This window comes from Wolffia australiana, chromosome 6 (assembly GCF_029677425.1).
Source record: "Wolffia australiana isolate 7733 chromosome 6, ASM2967742v1".
Lineage (NCBI taxonomy): Eukaryota > Viridiplantae > Streptophyta > Magnoliopsida > Alismatales > Araceae > Wolffia > Wolffia australiana.
In genome coordinates, this window is record NC_135840.1 from 12842828 (window position 1) to 12858478 (window position 15651).

Consider the following 15651-nt stretch of genomic DNA (forward strand, 5'->3'; position numbering starts at 1 on the left):
AAAACTATATTTTGACTAAGACTTATGAGTCTCTAACCACATGATTCAAACAAGTCATATCTCAGACGTAGGAAGAAACCCACACGAATGATTGAGTTGTCAATATTGGATCATATGCCCTCGGTATTAGAGAAGATTGACTCAAGGAAGAAAATGCAGGTAACTCTCTGACCAGGGTAGTGAGGATATTGGAGAAGGATTTCTCCAATGATCCCCATTACACATGAGTACTCATAAAACTACGGCTTTGGGTTTGACGACCAATCATATCTTTAGTCATCTGGGAGTTTTGTGCGGATGAAGGTGATACGCTCTATAAGGAATTGGTAAAAGAAATCTGTAAATTGACTCACAGACCGCCCTCGCTTATGATCCTCTTCTTGCAAGAACAAGAGACATTGGCTCCAAGCTTCTCTCTAGCCATGGCCCTGGGCAGAAACCCTAGCCGAATGCAGCTCCCGGCTTCCCCCAGGATACACGCTCCAGAAAAGCTCAAAACCTCCGTGCCCCTTCTCCTTCCCGTCACCTCTATATATAACCTCTGCTTTCTTTATTTCCTTTCTAAACTATTATTCAAGAAACTGTTAGTTATTTTGCCAGCTCAGCGCCAGCTGGCCCCTATCTTTCTGTCCTCTTCTCTTTCTTCTTTCATACATCCTTATAGGGACCGTATCAGAAGGATAATACATACACGGTAGCCAATGATCCCTATCCATGAGAGAGTCTGAACACTACTCGATATCTTCTAGAGCACAAGGCATAGCTTGGAACCACATGGGCTAGAAAATTAACCTATCAATTGGGTTTAAAATATCCCAAGTTAATTAATCTATATGTTGATATAGTTAATTAGAAAGGTTGGCTAATAATTAGAAAGGTTGTGCCACTAAAGTTATTTACTAGAATGATACATGGGTCTAGAGGGTTACATATATAAGTTCATAGGGGCATTGGTGAATATATTATACTTGATGGGTTTTTGAGACAAATCTTAAGTAAAGTATAAATAGGGGAAGGGGCATCATCTATTTTTGGCACCCAGGCCAGCCAGAGCTCCTTGCCTCCTTTATTCATTATGATCACTTCTCCACTCAACCAAATAGATAGTCTTCATGTGAGAAGATCTTAAAGACTTTGAAGAAGAATTAGATAAGAAGTGCAAATCCAAGGGCAACTTGATTGCGTGGATATTTCTAGAGCCCATACACGTAAACGGCTACAGAACAGTCTCAACGCTAGCAAGTCAAGGGTGGAACAAGTTCCCCAATAGGTACATATGATGTATTCATTTTACAGATCGATAATCGATAATCACTTCCATTGCGTAGAGAAACCTGTTTTCTATGATTGAACCATGACACCAGAACCTAACACATAGATAGGGCACACTACTTTATGTGATATGAATGATAATATTAATAAAATTTTCAAGGATCTTGTTTAAGCCCATGCAGAGACTTATTCATAACTAAATGTTTTTTTTCATATAATCCTCTTACATTATACATTAAAAAAACCACTTGAATAAATGTAAGATCCTTGTAACTAGAAAATCCAAAAAAAACTCTTATTTCATCTACTGATATCTTTTTTATTTTATTTCGTCAAGTTGGAAAGTTCCCCTTATTTTTCTCATATATGCTTATTCTAGTGATATATTTTTCATAAAATTTCCTATTTAATATATATTAAGTGGAAATGATATTAGTGTATTTTAGTTTTGGTACAAACTCCTAAACTACATTTATATTAATTTGGGATAACTTATATGCAATATGTTAACACAATATAAACCCATCAGAGAATCATACACTTTATTTCATTAAAGTTTATTTGTGATGGGGATTTCTAAAAATTCCTATGTCTTCAATGCAATCACTCATTTCATTGATTTCATAATCTTCCATTTCAACCTTATCTATTATACAAATGATTTTACACATTATAAAACCTTAAAAGTTTTAGTGGATTATTTTTTTCATTTAATACTTGTAGCATCATTTTGTAACTTTTTTATTTTAAATCATCGTTATGACCTTGAAGTCCTCATTTTGATAATTCAAATCCACAAAATTAACATAAAATATTGCTGTACTCTCCTAGATTTTGGGTTTTGTGCAGTGGAAGATCGTAAAATAAATATAGAGTTGTTTTATAAAATCATAGATGATCAAATCACCTTGTGGGGTGATTTTATGTGAGTGGAATGAGAACAAAAGAGGAACAAGGGGTGCTCAGGTCTGGCTGGAATAAGCACCTAAAATTAATACATATTCCAATAGGATATATAATAATATGGGATTTTCCACCCTCAGTTTAAGAGGAGATATCTTAAGGAAGACGATTCGATAAGGTCCTTGGTCAAGGTATGGAATATCAGTGAAGAGTTCTTTGATGATTTCTGAATACAAAAGTGCTAACTTGGATGACCGATTATGGTTCAACAATTTACCGTACCCTGAGTTGTCTGAGGAGTATCAAGTAGACAAGGGACTATGCATAAATGGTAATCGATGAGAGACAGGTTTCATGAATGATTCGATAAGACTCCTTTGTACCTTCTAGAGTACAAGGTGTAGCTTAGCGCCCCATGGAGTGGAGACTCAACATATCAATTGGGTTAAATTAATCTTTTATTAATTAATCCATTTGATGATAGAGTTAATAAATTTAGAAGGTATTATAGCTTATTAGGCCATTAACGTTATTAACTAGACTGATACGTGGGCCTAGAGGGACATAGAAAAATAATATTTTTGATGTCAGAAGATATACTTAAAATTTGGGGGTTTTATGAAAAATACCCACTTAGTTTATAAATAAGGAAAGACTCTGAATAAGATTCACCTAGTCCAAAATATTTTAGGGTCCATCCCCTTCTTATCCCTTCACCCATTGGCTTCTTTCCATTTTCACTGTGATTGGGATGACATAACAACAACATTGGAGTGTGAACATGGCTCGCTGAGGTAAAGGAGGAGATTCAAAATGCCAAGGATCACATGGATATGTCTAGAGGCAGTACACTTCAATAGCTTAATACATCTCACTAAAGGATCTAATAAATCACAAATCCGATCCATGACAGACTGATTCAATCAATGGTTTTATGGATGTTGTTTTGATTTCGTTCAATGTCTTCCATTACATGATTCCCAACAATTTCATACAAATGAAGGCCATATAACCTAATAGGGTAGACCCATTACACCCATTGACGGGAGCACCTTACCTAAGTTATAGTTTATTTTATTATTAATATTTTATTTTGAAATAGATCGGCCTGACCAATTCAACTCGCTAGTTACTTAGATTGGGTTGACGGATGGGTCAAATGATCAATTTGAGTCTTGACTCCTGAGTCAAAAACCTAAAGTTATGTAACTTTAAGTTGATAAGTCATGTTATTAAAATTCATGTATCTAGAACATATTTAGTACTTTGTATCGTAATGTTAGTAAAATTAAAATAATATGTTATGCATGAAAAAATCTGATATTAGTGTCTATTAACGCCATCTAAACTTTAGACGCATGAAAATGCCGATATTGCGATAGATATTGATATTTGTTATCAGTAGCGTAGCAATTGATATCTAATGTCATCATATTCGTTATGGGTTGTATTCTGTTTCCTTTTTCAATACCCAATTTTCCATCCATTCAAAAATCGATATCCAATATCAGTATCCAGGATGGTCGAACACTAGGATTGGATGTCACATTTTTAAAATAATAAATGCAAGTTGGGAGGAGAATCTAAGAGACAATTGTAAGTATCCAATGTGAATTTAGGCTGATATGTGCACATTTTTGTACTATTGGAGGTTTCTGCATCAAATTTTTTGAAATAAATTTGGGGAGAATTATGAGTGGACGACTCTTCAAAATCTGGAGATCAGTTGTTTTTATTGAGATTTTTGGGATTTGTACAACAATTGATTTGGTCTCCAATTTGATTCTCACAATCAACACGCCCCAACAGGAAGTTAAAATGGAAGGGTGGACAGATGGGAGCTCCCAATTGGTTCGACCTAATATGTGCACTGATTGATCTGATATAAAAATTGAATCTGATCAATGATCCAAGATTGAAGGCTGCATAGGTTAGATCAACCCTTGAGCACAGCCAAGATCCAATCAAAATGATATGTTGCACAGTTGATCAAATCATTGGTGATCTGATCTTATCTGATTAGATCACCATTCCCTTAATGACATGGACAAAGAGTCCTTTAGAATAAAAGATGTAGTTTAGGAAGGCATTAGCACAAATTTGGGAGTCTAGTGTTTTTTACGTTAGAAGTGATGATCATTTTCATATAAATCAATGTGGGGAGAATTCCAGGGATGATAAAAGAATTTAAAATTAATTTAAGGCTGATATTTGTGCTTGTATTGAAGGTTAGATTTCTCTGACCTAAAATTAAATATATGATTAACATATTAAAATTTTAATAATAAATTTGATAATTTTAGTTGATCAATTAGTCAAGTTTTAGGGATCAGTGGTTTCTGGAGATCAGTGATCTGACAATCCTCCCTACTTAGCTGATTGTTAAAGGATTTTATTCATATACCCTATTTTGAGAGGCACACAAAATTTGAGTCTCCTTTTTGTCTCAATCTTGAAGCATCTCTCTCTAAACAGGTTTTTAATTTTAATTTTTAGAAATTTTCATGGTTCATTTTGCCCAGAACTTTCACATGTGAAGTGTGGTCCATCTTTTTTGCAAAATTTTTAGCCAGAAAAAGTATCATAAAACTTCTCAGTCACCCATCCTGAATTGGTCCTACCACAACAAGATTTACTGTGTAGTTCCCTTCTCATGGTATTCATTTAGTCACGCCAAAGCAGATTGAGTTTGAATTCAAATTCCTCATACTTAATCAAAAGGATACAAACTTCATTGCATTAATGGGTTTCTCTCTACCTACCTCGTAATGTGGGCATTCATGATCATTTATTTTTAATGTCATTACATAAATAACATGCGTCATATTATACTGCTGGACGTATTCCAACCCTCCTTTAAGTAATAGTCTTCAAGGATTTTAAATGAAGATGATCTTGAAAGCAAGGAATTCCTTGTGGATTCAGTGAAATTTGAGGGCTCCTCAAGAAATTTTGCTCTCCAATTCCAATTTGGATAATTAAATAAGTTTGAAGGCAAAACTGTAGCATTTTAAAAAAAATTAGTAAGCTTTATCCTTTTTTTACTAAACCAAATTATGGGTAGGATGCTAATTAAAAGAATTAACAGGTTTTTACATTCTCTGCTTCTGAATTTACATGAAAAGAAGATTATAAATAGAGAAATCTATAGTTGTGAATTCCAATTTGGATAATTCAATAAGTTTAAAGGCAAACTGTAGCATTTCAAAAAAAAGTGAAAGAAATTAGTAAGCTTAATCCTTTTTCTACTAAAACAAATTACGAGTAGGATGCTAATTAAAACAATTAACAGGTTTTTACGTTCTCTGTTTCTGAATTTACTTGAGAAGAAGATTATAAATAGAGAAAATAATAGTTGGGAATTTCGAACGAAGAAGATCGGCTAATTTCCCGCCTTCATCGCGATTTCTCCGATCCGCGTTCTACTCCGATGCTGCAGAGATCTTCGGAAATCTGAGATGGAAGGCGAAGAATGGGAGATCTGCAACGACGATGGATTCATCTACAAGCGTCGTAAGAGGAAATCGACGGCCGACCCACCTCAACAGCCCATTTCGGAAACCGAGGATACCCATCAAAGAGGGCAGCTTGTTCGGAGAAAGTTGACTCTTTTGGCCGTCAGGGAGCGGTATCGCAAGGAAATCAAGAAGTTGGATGAATTAGCTGCTCTTTTAACGGCGGATGGCCGTTTTGGAGGCGATTCTGAAGTGCCAGCGGTGGAATTAGCCCTAGAAACGGGAGATTATGGACGTGAGAAGAATGGGCAGGAGGCCTCTGGACGTCTGAACCCTTTTGGTGCCTCGATCGAGGAACTTTTCTTGCAGGTTTGTGCTACCCTTTTGCTTCCTCTCGGAATATTTGATTTGGGTTTTGCTAATTCGTGAAGAAATAAAGAGACAATGTATGAATACTATGAATTATATCACTGCGGAGGTGTGCTGATCTTCCAATAAGGGTTTCGGTTTATTTTGATGAACGACTTGAATACCTATTATCAAAGGGTTTTCTGTTATTATTTCTAGCATGAAATGATTCAATCATCTACCTCGGTACATTAGTGAATGTAAAATGGTAATATTGCTGTTCCTTTTATCAAACATTTCAGTCTTCGGGAAGTATCATGATCATCCGATTGGAAGAATTCCAATTTGTTTTAACGAACGATCTGAATACCTGTGTATTCTAACAACTGATTGCAGAGTTGATCGCTTCTAATTTTGCCCTTCCATTTATCAAGGATTTCGGCCTTTTGGAAGTATCGTGATCATCCAATAATAAGGGTTTTAGTTCATTTTAATGAACGATTTGAATACTTATGGATTTTAAAAGTGCTTCTCTATTTTTTAAGATGGTCGGTCTTTGGGAATTATCATGACCATTCAATGAGAAGGGCTTCGATTTATTTTAATGAACGATTCAAATGCCTATTGGATTTTAAAAAACTGATGGTAAAGTTGATTGTCTGTACCTTTCCATTCATAGATGTGGATCTCAGCCCGCGAATACAGATATTTCCTGTACTCTTTCTTCGGGAAAAAATATTTCCAATAAACTCACAAAGAGAAAATAAGTGTCTTTTGTTAAAAAAAGTGTCTTTGTCAAGAAGAAAATAAGTGATTTTGCTTCATCTCAGGAGATTTTACATGGGTTTTTGCAAACAAGTGAAGAAAAATAGATAAGTTATGTAGATTATGAATTATGTTGGGGGGATGTGCAGGTGGAGGCTCAGGAGGCAATTCTTACGAAGCTTTCAAACATCTGTGATATTGCAGACTCACTCTGCGATGTGAGGGAGAAGGCTGTCGTGGAGTCTTTGCTGAGTCTTCCTGTCTGGGAAAGTCCAAGATCTCTCATGGCGTCATTGGTAGACTGATCTTAAGTTGATCTTATCTCCTCCATAAAGCTGCAATTTGTATAAGTTCATAGTTGATATTTCGTCAAATTGCTCCCACCCTTTGGGCGGTTCATGTACAATGAATTTGCAAGGTAGAAAAAATGTAAGGCCTTCTTGCTGTGAAGTCTAAAGAACTGTCTGGTTTTTGAGAATCTTTTTTGTATTGCTATGGAAAGAAAATTAAAACTCTCATGGCTTCTGTGGTTGACTAATAAAATGAACTTTTGGCCTTTGATCTGATCACCTCTGCAAATCTTCAAAATGTGTAAGATGAAAGCAGATATTTTCTTGAACTGTGCATGCTCAATAAATACGCAGGATATGGCCTTTCATTTTGAGAATACCTTGCATGAATTTGGTAGGATATTGAGGAGCCGTGTAAGATTATCAGTTTCCCATATTTATTTTCTTATTTTATCTGAAACTACAAACTAGGAGATAAACAGAGGAGTAATTGAATTTGCGAGGATCTTATTTTTTGGTTAGTCTGCCTTCAGAAGAAATAAAGTTCTGATAGCTCCAATTATTTACTCTTTAAACATTTCAATTGTTTGTTAAAAGTTTTTTCTGTAATGCTTAGGTCATCAGAACTTTTCAGTATTTAACTTATGCTGGTATGAGGTATTTCTGGTTGTATATTAATTAAGTTGGTTGACATTTGACAATTAATACTCATTTTTCATCGCATTTTGCTTCATTTCTAGTGCAGGCACTTTCTACAATGTACAACTAGGGAAGGTCGTGCGGTCCGGTCCAATTTTTTCGGCCGGCATGCAATTTTTTCGATAGCACAAAAGCACAGATTGATGTGCAGTCCAAATTTGTGCGAGAGAGAGGAGAGCAGAGAGAGAGAGAGAGAGAAAGAGAGAGGGAGAGAATAAGAGAGAGAGAGAGAGAGAGAGAGAGAGAGAGAGAGAGAGAGAGAGAGAGAGAGAGAGAGAGAGAGAGAGAGAGAGAGAGAGAGAGAGAGAGAGAGAGAGAGAGGGGGAGAGAGAGAGAGAGGGAGGGGGAGAGAGAGAGAGAGAGAGAGAGAGAGAGAGAGAGAGAAGAGAGATAGAGAGAGAGAGGGGGAGAGAGAGAGGGAGAGGGAGAGGGAGAGAGAGAGGGAGAGGGAGAGGGAGAGGGAGAGGGAGAGAGAGAGAGAGAGAGAGAGAGAGAGAGAGAGAGAGAGAGAGAGAGAGAGAGAGAGAGAGAGAGAGAGAGAGAGAGAGAGAGAGAGAGGGGAGGGAGTGAGGGAGGGAGGGAGGGAGAAGAATGCCAGAGGTCTAGAGAGCCAGAGCAGAGTGATAGAGAGAGGAACAAGAAAGAGAAGAGCACTAGAGAGAAAGAGAAAAGCTATAGAGTGAGTAACGAGAGAGAGAAGAGTGCGAGAGAGCGAGAGAATAGCACCAGAGAGAAAGAGAAGGGTGATAGAGATAGGAATGAGAGAGAGAAGAGCACCAGGGAGAAAGAGAAGAGCGATAGAGTGAGTAACAAGAGAGAGAGAGAAGAGCGTGAGAGAGAAAGAGGGAGAGAGAGGAACGACACAAAGAGAAAGAGGAACGACAGAGAGAGAAGAGCGAGCGAGAGAATGAGGGAGAGAGAGGAAAGCAATGAGGAGAGAAAATACCACGAGAGAGAGAGCGAGAGGAAAGAGAGAGACAAGAAAACAAGGAATGGCAGAGAGAGGAACGAGAGAGAGAGAGAATAGAGGGACGAGAGGTCGATGTGCGATATGAAAGACTGTAGAACTGTCCGATGTCCGGTCCGGAAAATCAAACCGGACAGCACATTGGACCCTTTTCGCACCGGTCGCACGAAAGGACCAACCCTATGTACAACCCTGACAAATATTCTGTGTTTGTTGAGTGTTGTGCTCATGCTGATGTTTCATTTAAATATATCATTCTACGAATTGGCAACAAAATAAGCATATGAATTTTCCATTTATTATTTTTCAGACCTTCTGTCTGAAGTCATGATGGTACAACAATATCTACGATTGTTTTCTCCCACTTTCTTTTTTTCCCTTTTCATTCATTTTCATTTACTATTTTAAACCTCTCTCCCCATCTTGGTTCTTGTGTACACAACCTCACATCTGCAAATTCAATCTCTCTCCGATCAATTTTTTTAATCATCATTATAGTATGTGATAGTCTCAACTTTAGGGGTTTTAATTTCGTCGTTGGTAATTGAGATTATTAAATAAAACTCATATTTAACCGTACTTAAGAATACTTAGTGATGAGTACGGATCGTCTGCACAGTGAACAATGATTAAGGAATTAGTTTCTTATTATAGTGATGATCAACAAGAGAAGAGATGAAGACGGGAATAGAATGTGTGAGCTATCGAGTAGGAGGACATAATAGTTATATTTTAATTTAACTTAGTAAAGGAAGGAGTAGGTGAACGTAGAATTTTGCACAAAGATGTGCGGATGAAATAGAGAATGCAAACGATACGATAGTGGTTAAATGTAGAATGGTGTGATGGAAAGGATAGAGATGAGATATGGGTTACGTTGGGAGTGAAAGAGTAGCTAAAAAGAGAATAAGAAACCCTATTTAAGCTTACGATGGTGTTGGGAAAAGATCAACATAGGGTGAAAATGCTTACCTTAGATCCTTTTGTTCTGGCCGTATCACGATGATTTGCGAGTGTTGGTAAGCTCTCCCCCTTCTCTAATGCTTTTTCCCACACACCCGGGACACCAAGAACACACTTGATGGATCTCAAAACTCATTATCTTTCAATCAACCCACACAAGTAGGAAGCAAGTTCAAGATGAACTTCACAATGATCCAGGCCTCTATTTACGGATCAGAGGGTATGGATTGAAAGAGGAGGGGAAGACAATGCAACGCTGAAAATTTCAGCTCAATCGAAGTTGTAGATCAAAAGTTATGGCTCGAAGATGAGCCAATCCTAGCCCTTGATTTCCTTCTCTCTCCTCATCAGTGTCCTCGTTTTTCATTTCTGTCACAAAGTCAAATCACTTGAGATTCCACACTTTTCGTATTCTGCGCATGTGCTTTTTGGAGTCCAAGTGTACCTAAAAGGAAGATAAAAAGGGAATAAAATTCAAAAGAAACAGAAAAAATAAAGATTCCTCTCGCAGCTGACGCAGCGGCGCGTCAACGGGCACCGCATTAATGCGAGACCTTTTTTTAATTATACATATATTTTTTCATCCTCTCAGTGGCAGCCACACGAGCGCCACGTTGATTTGCGTGGGCCACGTGTACACGTGGCCTTGCGTGGCACGGCCACATCGACCCCCGCTATACCAAGAAAAAGGGAAAAAAACAAAGTGGAAATTGGTTTTTTGTCTTTTCCTCCCTTGGCCCATGTGCACATTTATTGCAAAGAAAATGCTTTTTTTTTATTGGGCCACATCATCGTTCACCAAAAAAACAGACAAAGCTTTGCGTTAGTCATAAATGCAATCATCGCTTTGCGAATCGCGAAGCAACAATTGCCTGGGTAATGCCAATCATTAACTTAGCTAATGATTGGCTGTCGCCAATCATCATCGAGGGCTATGATTCGTCGCTGTTTGACAAATCGAATGGCGACACGTGGCGGCGCGATTAAAAGGACTAAAATCTTTAAAAATTCATATTAAATAAAATCAAGGCCCAAAAAATACATATATATATATATATATTTATTTTGACTTAGAAAAGTCATATAATTCCCAATTTAATGTCAAAAAATTCCATCATATTCAGTCTCAAAAATTATAATATTTTAGAATCTATTGTTAGAAAATTCCCAAAAACACATAAAATGTAGAAAATCCATGAATTCATTCTAAATTAGTCATTTTAAGCTTGATAACATGGAAATATGAGTGATCTAATGCAAATAGACATGTAAATATGATCATATGAACATACTAAATATGCATGTTATGGTATGATGCTATAATTTTCACCGCTGTCATTTTGAGTCTCACATTTTAGTTCTTCTAATTACAATTTATTGATTGTTGCCACATGAATCTGTCTCTATGATTATGGGTTATAAGGACATCTGCCGTCACCTTAACTTTTGACAGAGATAGTAATGAGAAAAAAACTTTGTTGATGACCTCATTCATTGAATACATCAAATTATTGGTTGTGTTACTAGTCAAGGATAATCTTTTTTGGACTTGATAAAACATCATTGCTTTGTACTAGCAATCAACTGAGTATGTATAAAGCACAAGAAATAACTAGTTGATTACTGATTTTTTTTTTGCAAATTGAAACAATCTGAGTTTGGAAAGAAAATATTACTTTGTAAGCACGAGCCTCTCACTCTCTCTTTTTCACTCTCATAGGCATACAATGTCGCCATATGAAATCGGAGGCTTTTCGGGCTTTCATTTCAGAGTCATTACTCCAAGAAATGGAACCCACTGACTGCACATATACATGGAGAAGCACAATGGGCCTTAACAGGATGCAGAGATAAGACCAGTTTTTGTGCTCACTAGAGCTGGTAGAACGATTCCTATTAGTAGATATGAGATCTTTTCCACGGCCACTATCAGATCATACCCCCATTATATGGGCTGGAAACAAAGCAATCAAAAGGCCCATCTATTCAAGCTCAACAAGTTGTGGCTGCACGAGGCTGGCTTCAAGGACGAGATAACGAGAAAGTGGTCAACGCAGGTCCAACTCGGATCCGAAATGGATACACTCGCAGCAAGAACTCATGGGCTAAGACACCATCTCATGGAGTTCCAGAAGCGCATCCATGAGAAAAGAAGGCAATCCAAATAAAAGGCCTTGCATTGGATCAAAGTTTTGGATGACCTGGAGGATACTTAGTTTTTAGAAGAAGATGAAGCACATGAGTGAAGAAAAAGGAGATGTGTGGTCGTAGAAGAAGACAAGAAGCTATTGATGGAATGCAGACAAAGGTCTAGACAACTGTGGCTAAATGCAGGGGATGCAAACAAAAGATTTTTTCATCTAGCTACTAACGGGAGAAGAAGGATCAACAACATTCAAAAACTGAAGGTGGAAGGCCAGGAACACGTTGGACTACAAATAGTGGGTTGTGACACTGCAGAACACTTCCACTCTTTTATAAAAAAAGGAAGACATAACCGGTGGGTGTGGTGTGGTAAGGGTGTGCGAATGTTGGATTCGGTTCGCAAGGTGGAGTTGATCCGTCCTTTCTCAACGAGGAAGGGGCGCCGTGCCCATACGGTCTGCCCGTATTCTTCTAGAAATGGTTTTTGGGAACTGGTGAGACCGAATGTGATGGCCACGCTTGAAGAATTTCACCAAGGGACCGGTAGTGTGGAGAGAATCAACCGGGCTTACCATTTTCTCCTACCAAAGCTACTAGGCACAGATAGAATCAATGAGTTTAGATCAGTCTTGCTATTCAAATCTATCTATCTAATTATTGCAAAGGTCTTGGCGAACAGGCTGAGAATAGTGATCGGGGAGCTTGTCGGACCCTCCCAATCAGCTTTCATACTGGGCCGCTTACTAGTGGACATTGCAGTTGCAATGGGGAGATCGTAGCTTCATGTGGAAAGTTGACTTCGCAAAACCCTACGACACACTAGACTGGGGCATTTTGTGGGCATCAATGAGAAGGTGGGGCTTCCCAATGGAATGGATCACATGGGTGAAGAGATGTATAACATCACACTCATTCTCAGTGTTTTTGAATGGGAAGCTAGAAGGTGGGCGTATACAACTATAAAGTGGGGTAAGGCAAAGTTTCCCGCTTGCCCCCTACTTTTTGTCCTAGCGACGGATGCACTGGCCACATGCACCAACCTAGCAAAATCCCAAGGTCTCCTAAAGGGATATCATACAACAAGCCATCTAGAGGGTATTCCACTATCGCAAGATGTAGATGACACCATTTTTTTATAGAAGGCTTGGTGGAGGAGGTGAAAAACTTGTCCACCTTACTAGACTTATTTGCAGACTTCTCTAGTCTAAGAATCAATCGGGCTAAATCAGCTTAGGAGGAGGCATCAAAATGTGCAGAGGCACTTGGCACTCCACTAGGAAGCCTACCTATGAGATACTTGGGTTTGCCATTGACCATAGGGAGGATGACTAAGGTAGATTGGCAGCCAGTGGTTGAGAAAATTGAGAGACGACTAGAAGGATGGCAAGCCAAGGTACTATCCAGAGGAGGTCGATTAGTGCTCGTGAGGTCGGTCCTGTCATCAATTCCCATCTTCCACCTCTTAGTGTTCAAGATGCTAGTACAAATCGGTCATAGACTCGAAGGCCTGATGCGTTGTTTCTTGTGGAAAGTTTCTGGGCCCAACGAGGGTTGAGGGCTGGCACTAGTGGCATGGGATATTGGCTGCAGACCTACCAAAAAAGGAGACCTCAGCATTCTACACCTACACTGTATGAACACAACACTACTAACAAAGTGGGTGTCATGGCTTATGTACCCTCGGGAGGACCTAGCCATCCAAATTCTATGGGGCAACTATGGTCGGAGTTCAAACTGGGATGAGAAAGCAACCCCAGGCAGAGGAACATTGCCGTTCTGGTAGGGCCTTAGATAGATTTCCCCCCAAGTTAGAGACTTCTTCTCTGCCCGACTTGGCGATGGCTCCCTATTTCGCCTATGGAAAGACCCATGGTCTTCGGATAGCCCTCTGAGGGAGACTTTCCCTCGGCTCTGTGTGCTGGAGATGTCCCGATGCCTAAGTGGCAGAATGTTGAGACAATATATGGAACCCGAGGGTAGAAGGTGCTCTCTCAGGCCAGAGGGCGGCAGACTTCCTAGGCATGCAACATACTTTGATTCTGTGCCAGCCAAGACATGGCGACCAAGACAGATAGGTTTGGACAGGCGCCCCCTTTTCTGTTCGGAAAGCCTACATGAGGCTATGCCAAGGAATCGAGGATCAACTAACAATCCAGGAATGTCGGGCCATTTGGCGCCTCAAGATTTCACTAAAGCTTAAGATCTTTGGATGGCTCTTATACGCAAGAGACTGATGACGCACGGCTTCCATCGGAGGATATACCATGATACCTTAGCAACGTGCACTTTGTGCACAATTGGTGACGAAGACTGCAACCATTTATTTTTTAAGTGCCATGTCGCTCGTTTGATCTGGACCATCCAAGCGCACCTGGTGCAGAATGTGACATCATAGGATGTCTTTTGGGAGTTCATAAGGCAAGGCGGCCCTAAGAGGAGGGAGGAGGGGGTCAAGCGTTGGTAGTACTATGGGCAATATGGCTACACCAAAATGAGGAATTATTCAGGGAGGGCAAGGTGTCCAAGGACGGGCTAGCACACCACTTTGAGGGCCTCATGGCATCGTGGTTCGCTAGAGGGGTAATCAAATAAGGGAGGGATTGGCCAGGTTGTGGGGAGATTTAGCTACATCCACATGTAAGTTTGGGTGGTTACCACTTTGTCAGGAGGTCGTCTAAAATATCTTTTCAAAGAAAAAAATGTCGCCATATGAAGCTAAAAATAGAAATTATTTTTTCCTTTTTCATCTTTCCATTATCAAATAATGTCTCAACTCTAACATCAGAGCATGGGGCTCTCATTGTTCTCCCCCCAATACTCTGGTTGTGGTTTTGAGGGTACCCTTGACATCTCACTGGATGATGCTGCAAGGAACCAACCATGTAGGTGAGGAGGGTAGAGGATAATGCAGCATGCATACTACTCCGGTGCTTATCTAAGTTTTTGAGTTTACTCTAGTGTAATATACTGGAATATGCTGTTCAAGAAACATTGACCTTTATCCTTGGTGTTTAAGGAGAAAAAGGTTAACTTTGGTTTTCATTTTTCTTGTAAACTCTAGGATATCCTTTACATCATTTTCTATATTCCTAGATATTGGACATGAAAGGAGGCAGAGAAAGTGAGATGCATCAATTTTTAAGCTCTTACCCGTTGAATTTTTTTTTCGCTCTCTACCATTGTCTATCTGCTTGCTCTGAAATGGGAGGGTCACTCTCTTCTCCTCTCTGCAGTTGACACACAATCTGTCTTTTTGTCTTTTGATAGACCTATCTTGATGCAGAATTGTAGCTGAATCCATCAATTTTGATTGATATGGAGTGGAACTTCTGAACTTCAGAGTATTTAATTTATAATAACACTTAATGAAAAATAATGGTGTGTGATCCCCTTCATGAGACCTAATGTAACCATTCTCTCACTGTCTCTAACCATCTCTCCACCACCGTATCTCTATTTCTCTAGAGGATTTTGTGCATCAAGATGCTACAGAGATTGATCGCCGGAGAGAAGCACTGATATTCTATGTGGCCGGTGAGGTAGAAGGCAATGTAACTGGGTAAGTTATGCAATGTGTTGACGTCACTGATATTCTATGTGGCCAACTCTGGATGTTTCCACAAGACTTGAACGGGGTTGGCCATTGACGGTTACCATTACAATCTAGTCAACTTCTTCACGTCACACTTAAGAAGTTTCAAACAGAGATGAAATTTTGGTGGAGATACAACTTGCAGCCTCATGGAAATGTAAATAAAATACTTTATAAAATACATGAAATTTATGAAGGAAATTCTATCCAATTATTCCATCAAATCAACTGCCATACTAAGTTGGATGAACA

At 39.0% G+C, this 15651-nt stretch overlaps 1 protein-coding gene across 1 annotated transcript; it reads left to right on the top strand.

Annotated features, from left to right (window-relative positions):
* Window positions 1-5547: 5547 nt before the first annotated feature.
* Window positions 5548-7232, top strand: LOC144704899 (cryptic loci regulator). Its single transcript, XM_078577478.1, has 2 exons — window positions 5548-5999; window positions 6893-7232. Exons 1-2 carry the CDS (start codon window positions 5634-5636, stop codon window positions 7046-7048), a joined length of 522 nt encoding a protein of 173 aa, XP_078433604.1. The 5' UTR covers window positions 5548-5633; the 3' UTR covers window positions 7049-7232.
* Window positions 7233-15651: the final 8419 nt, after the last annotated feature.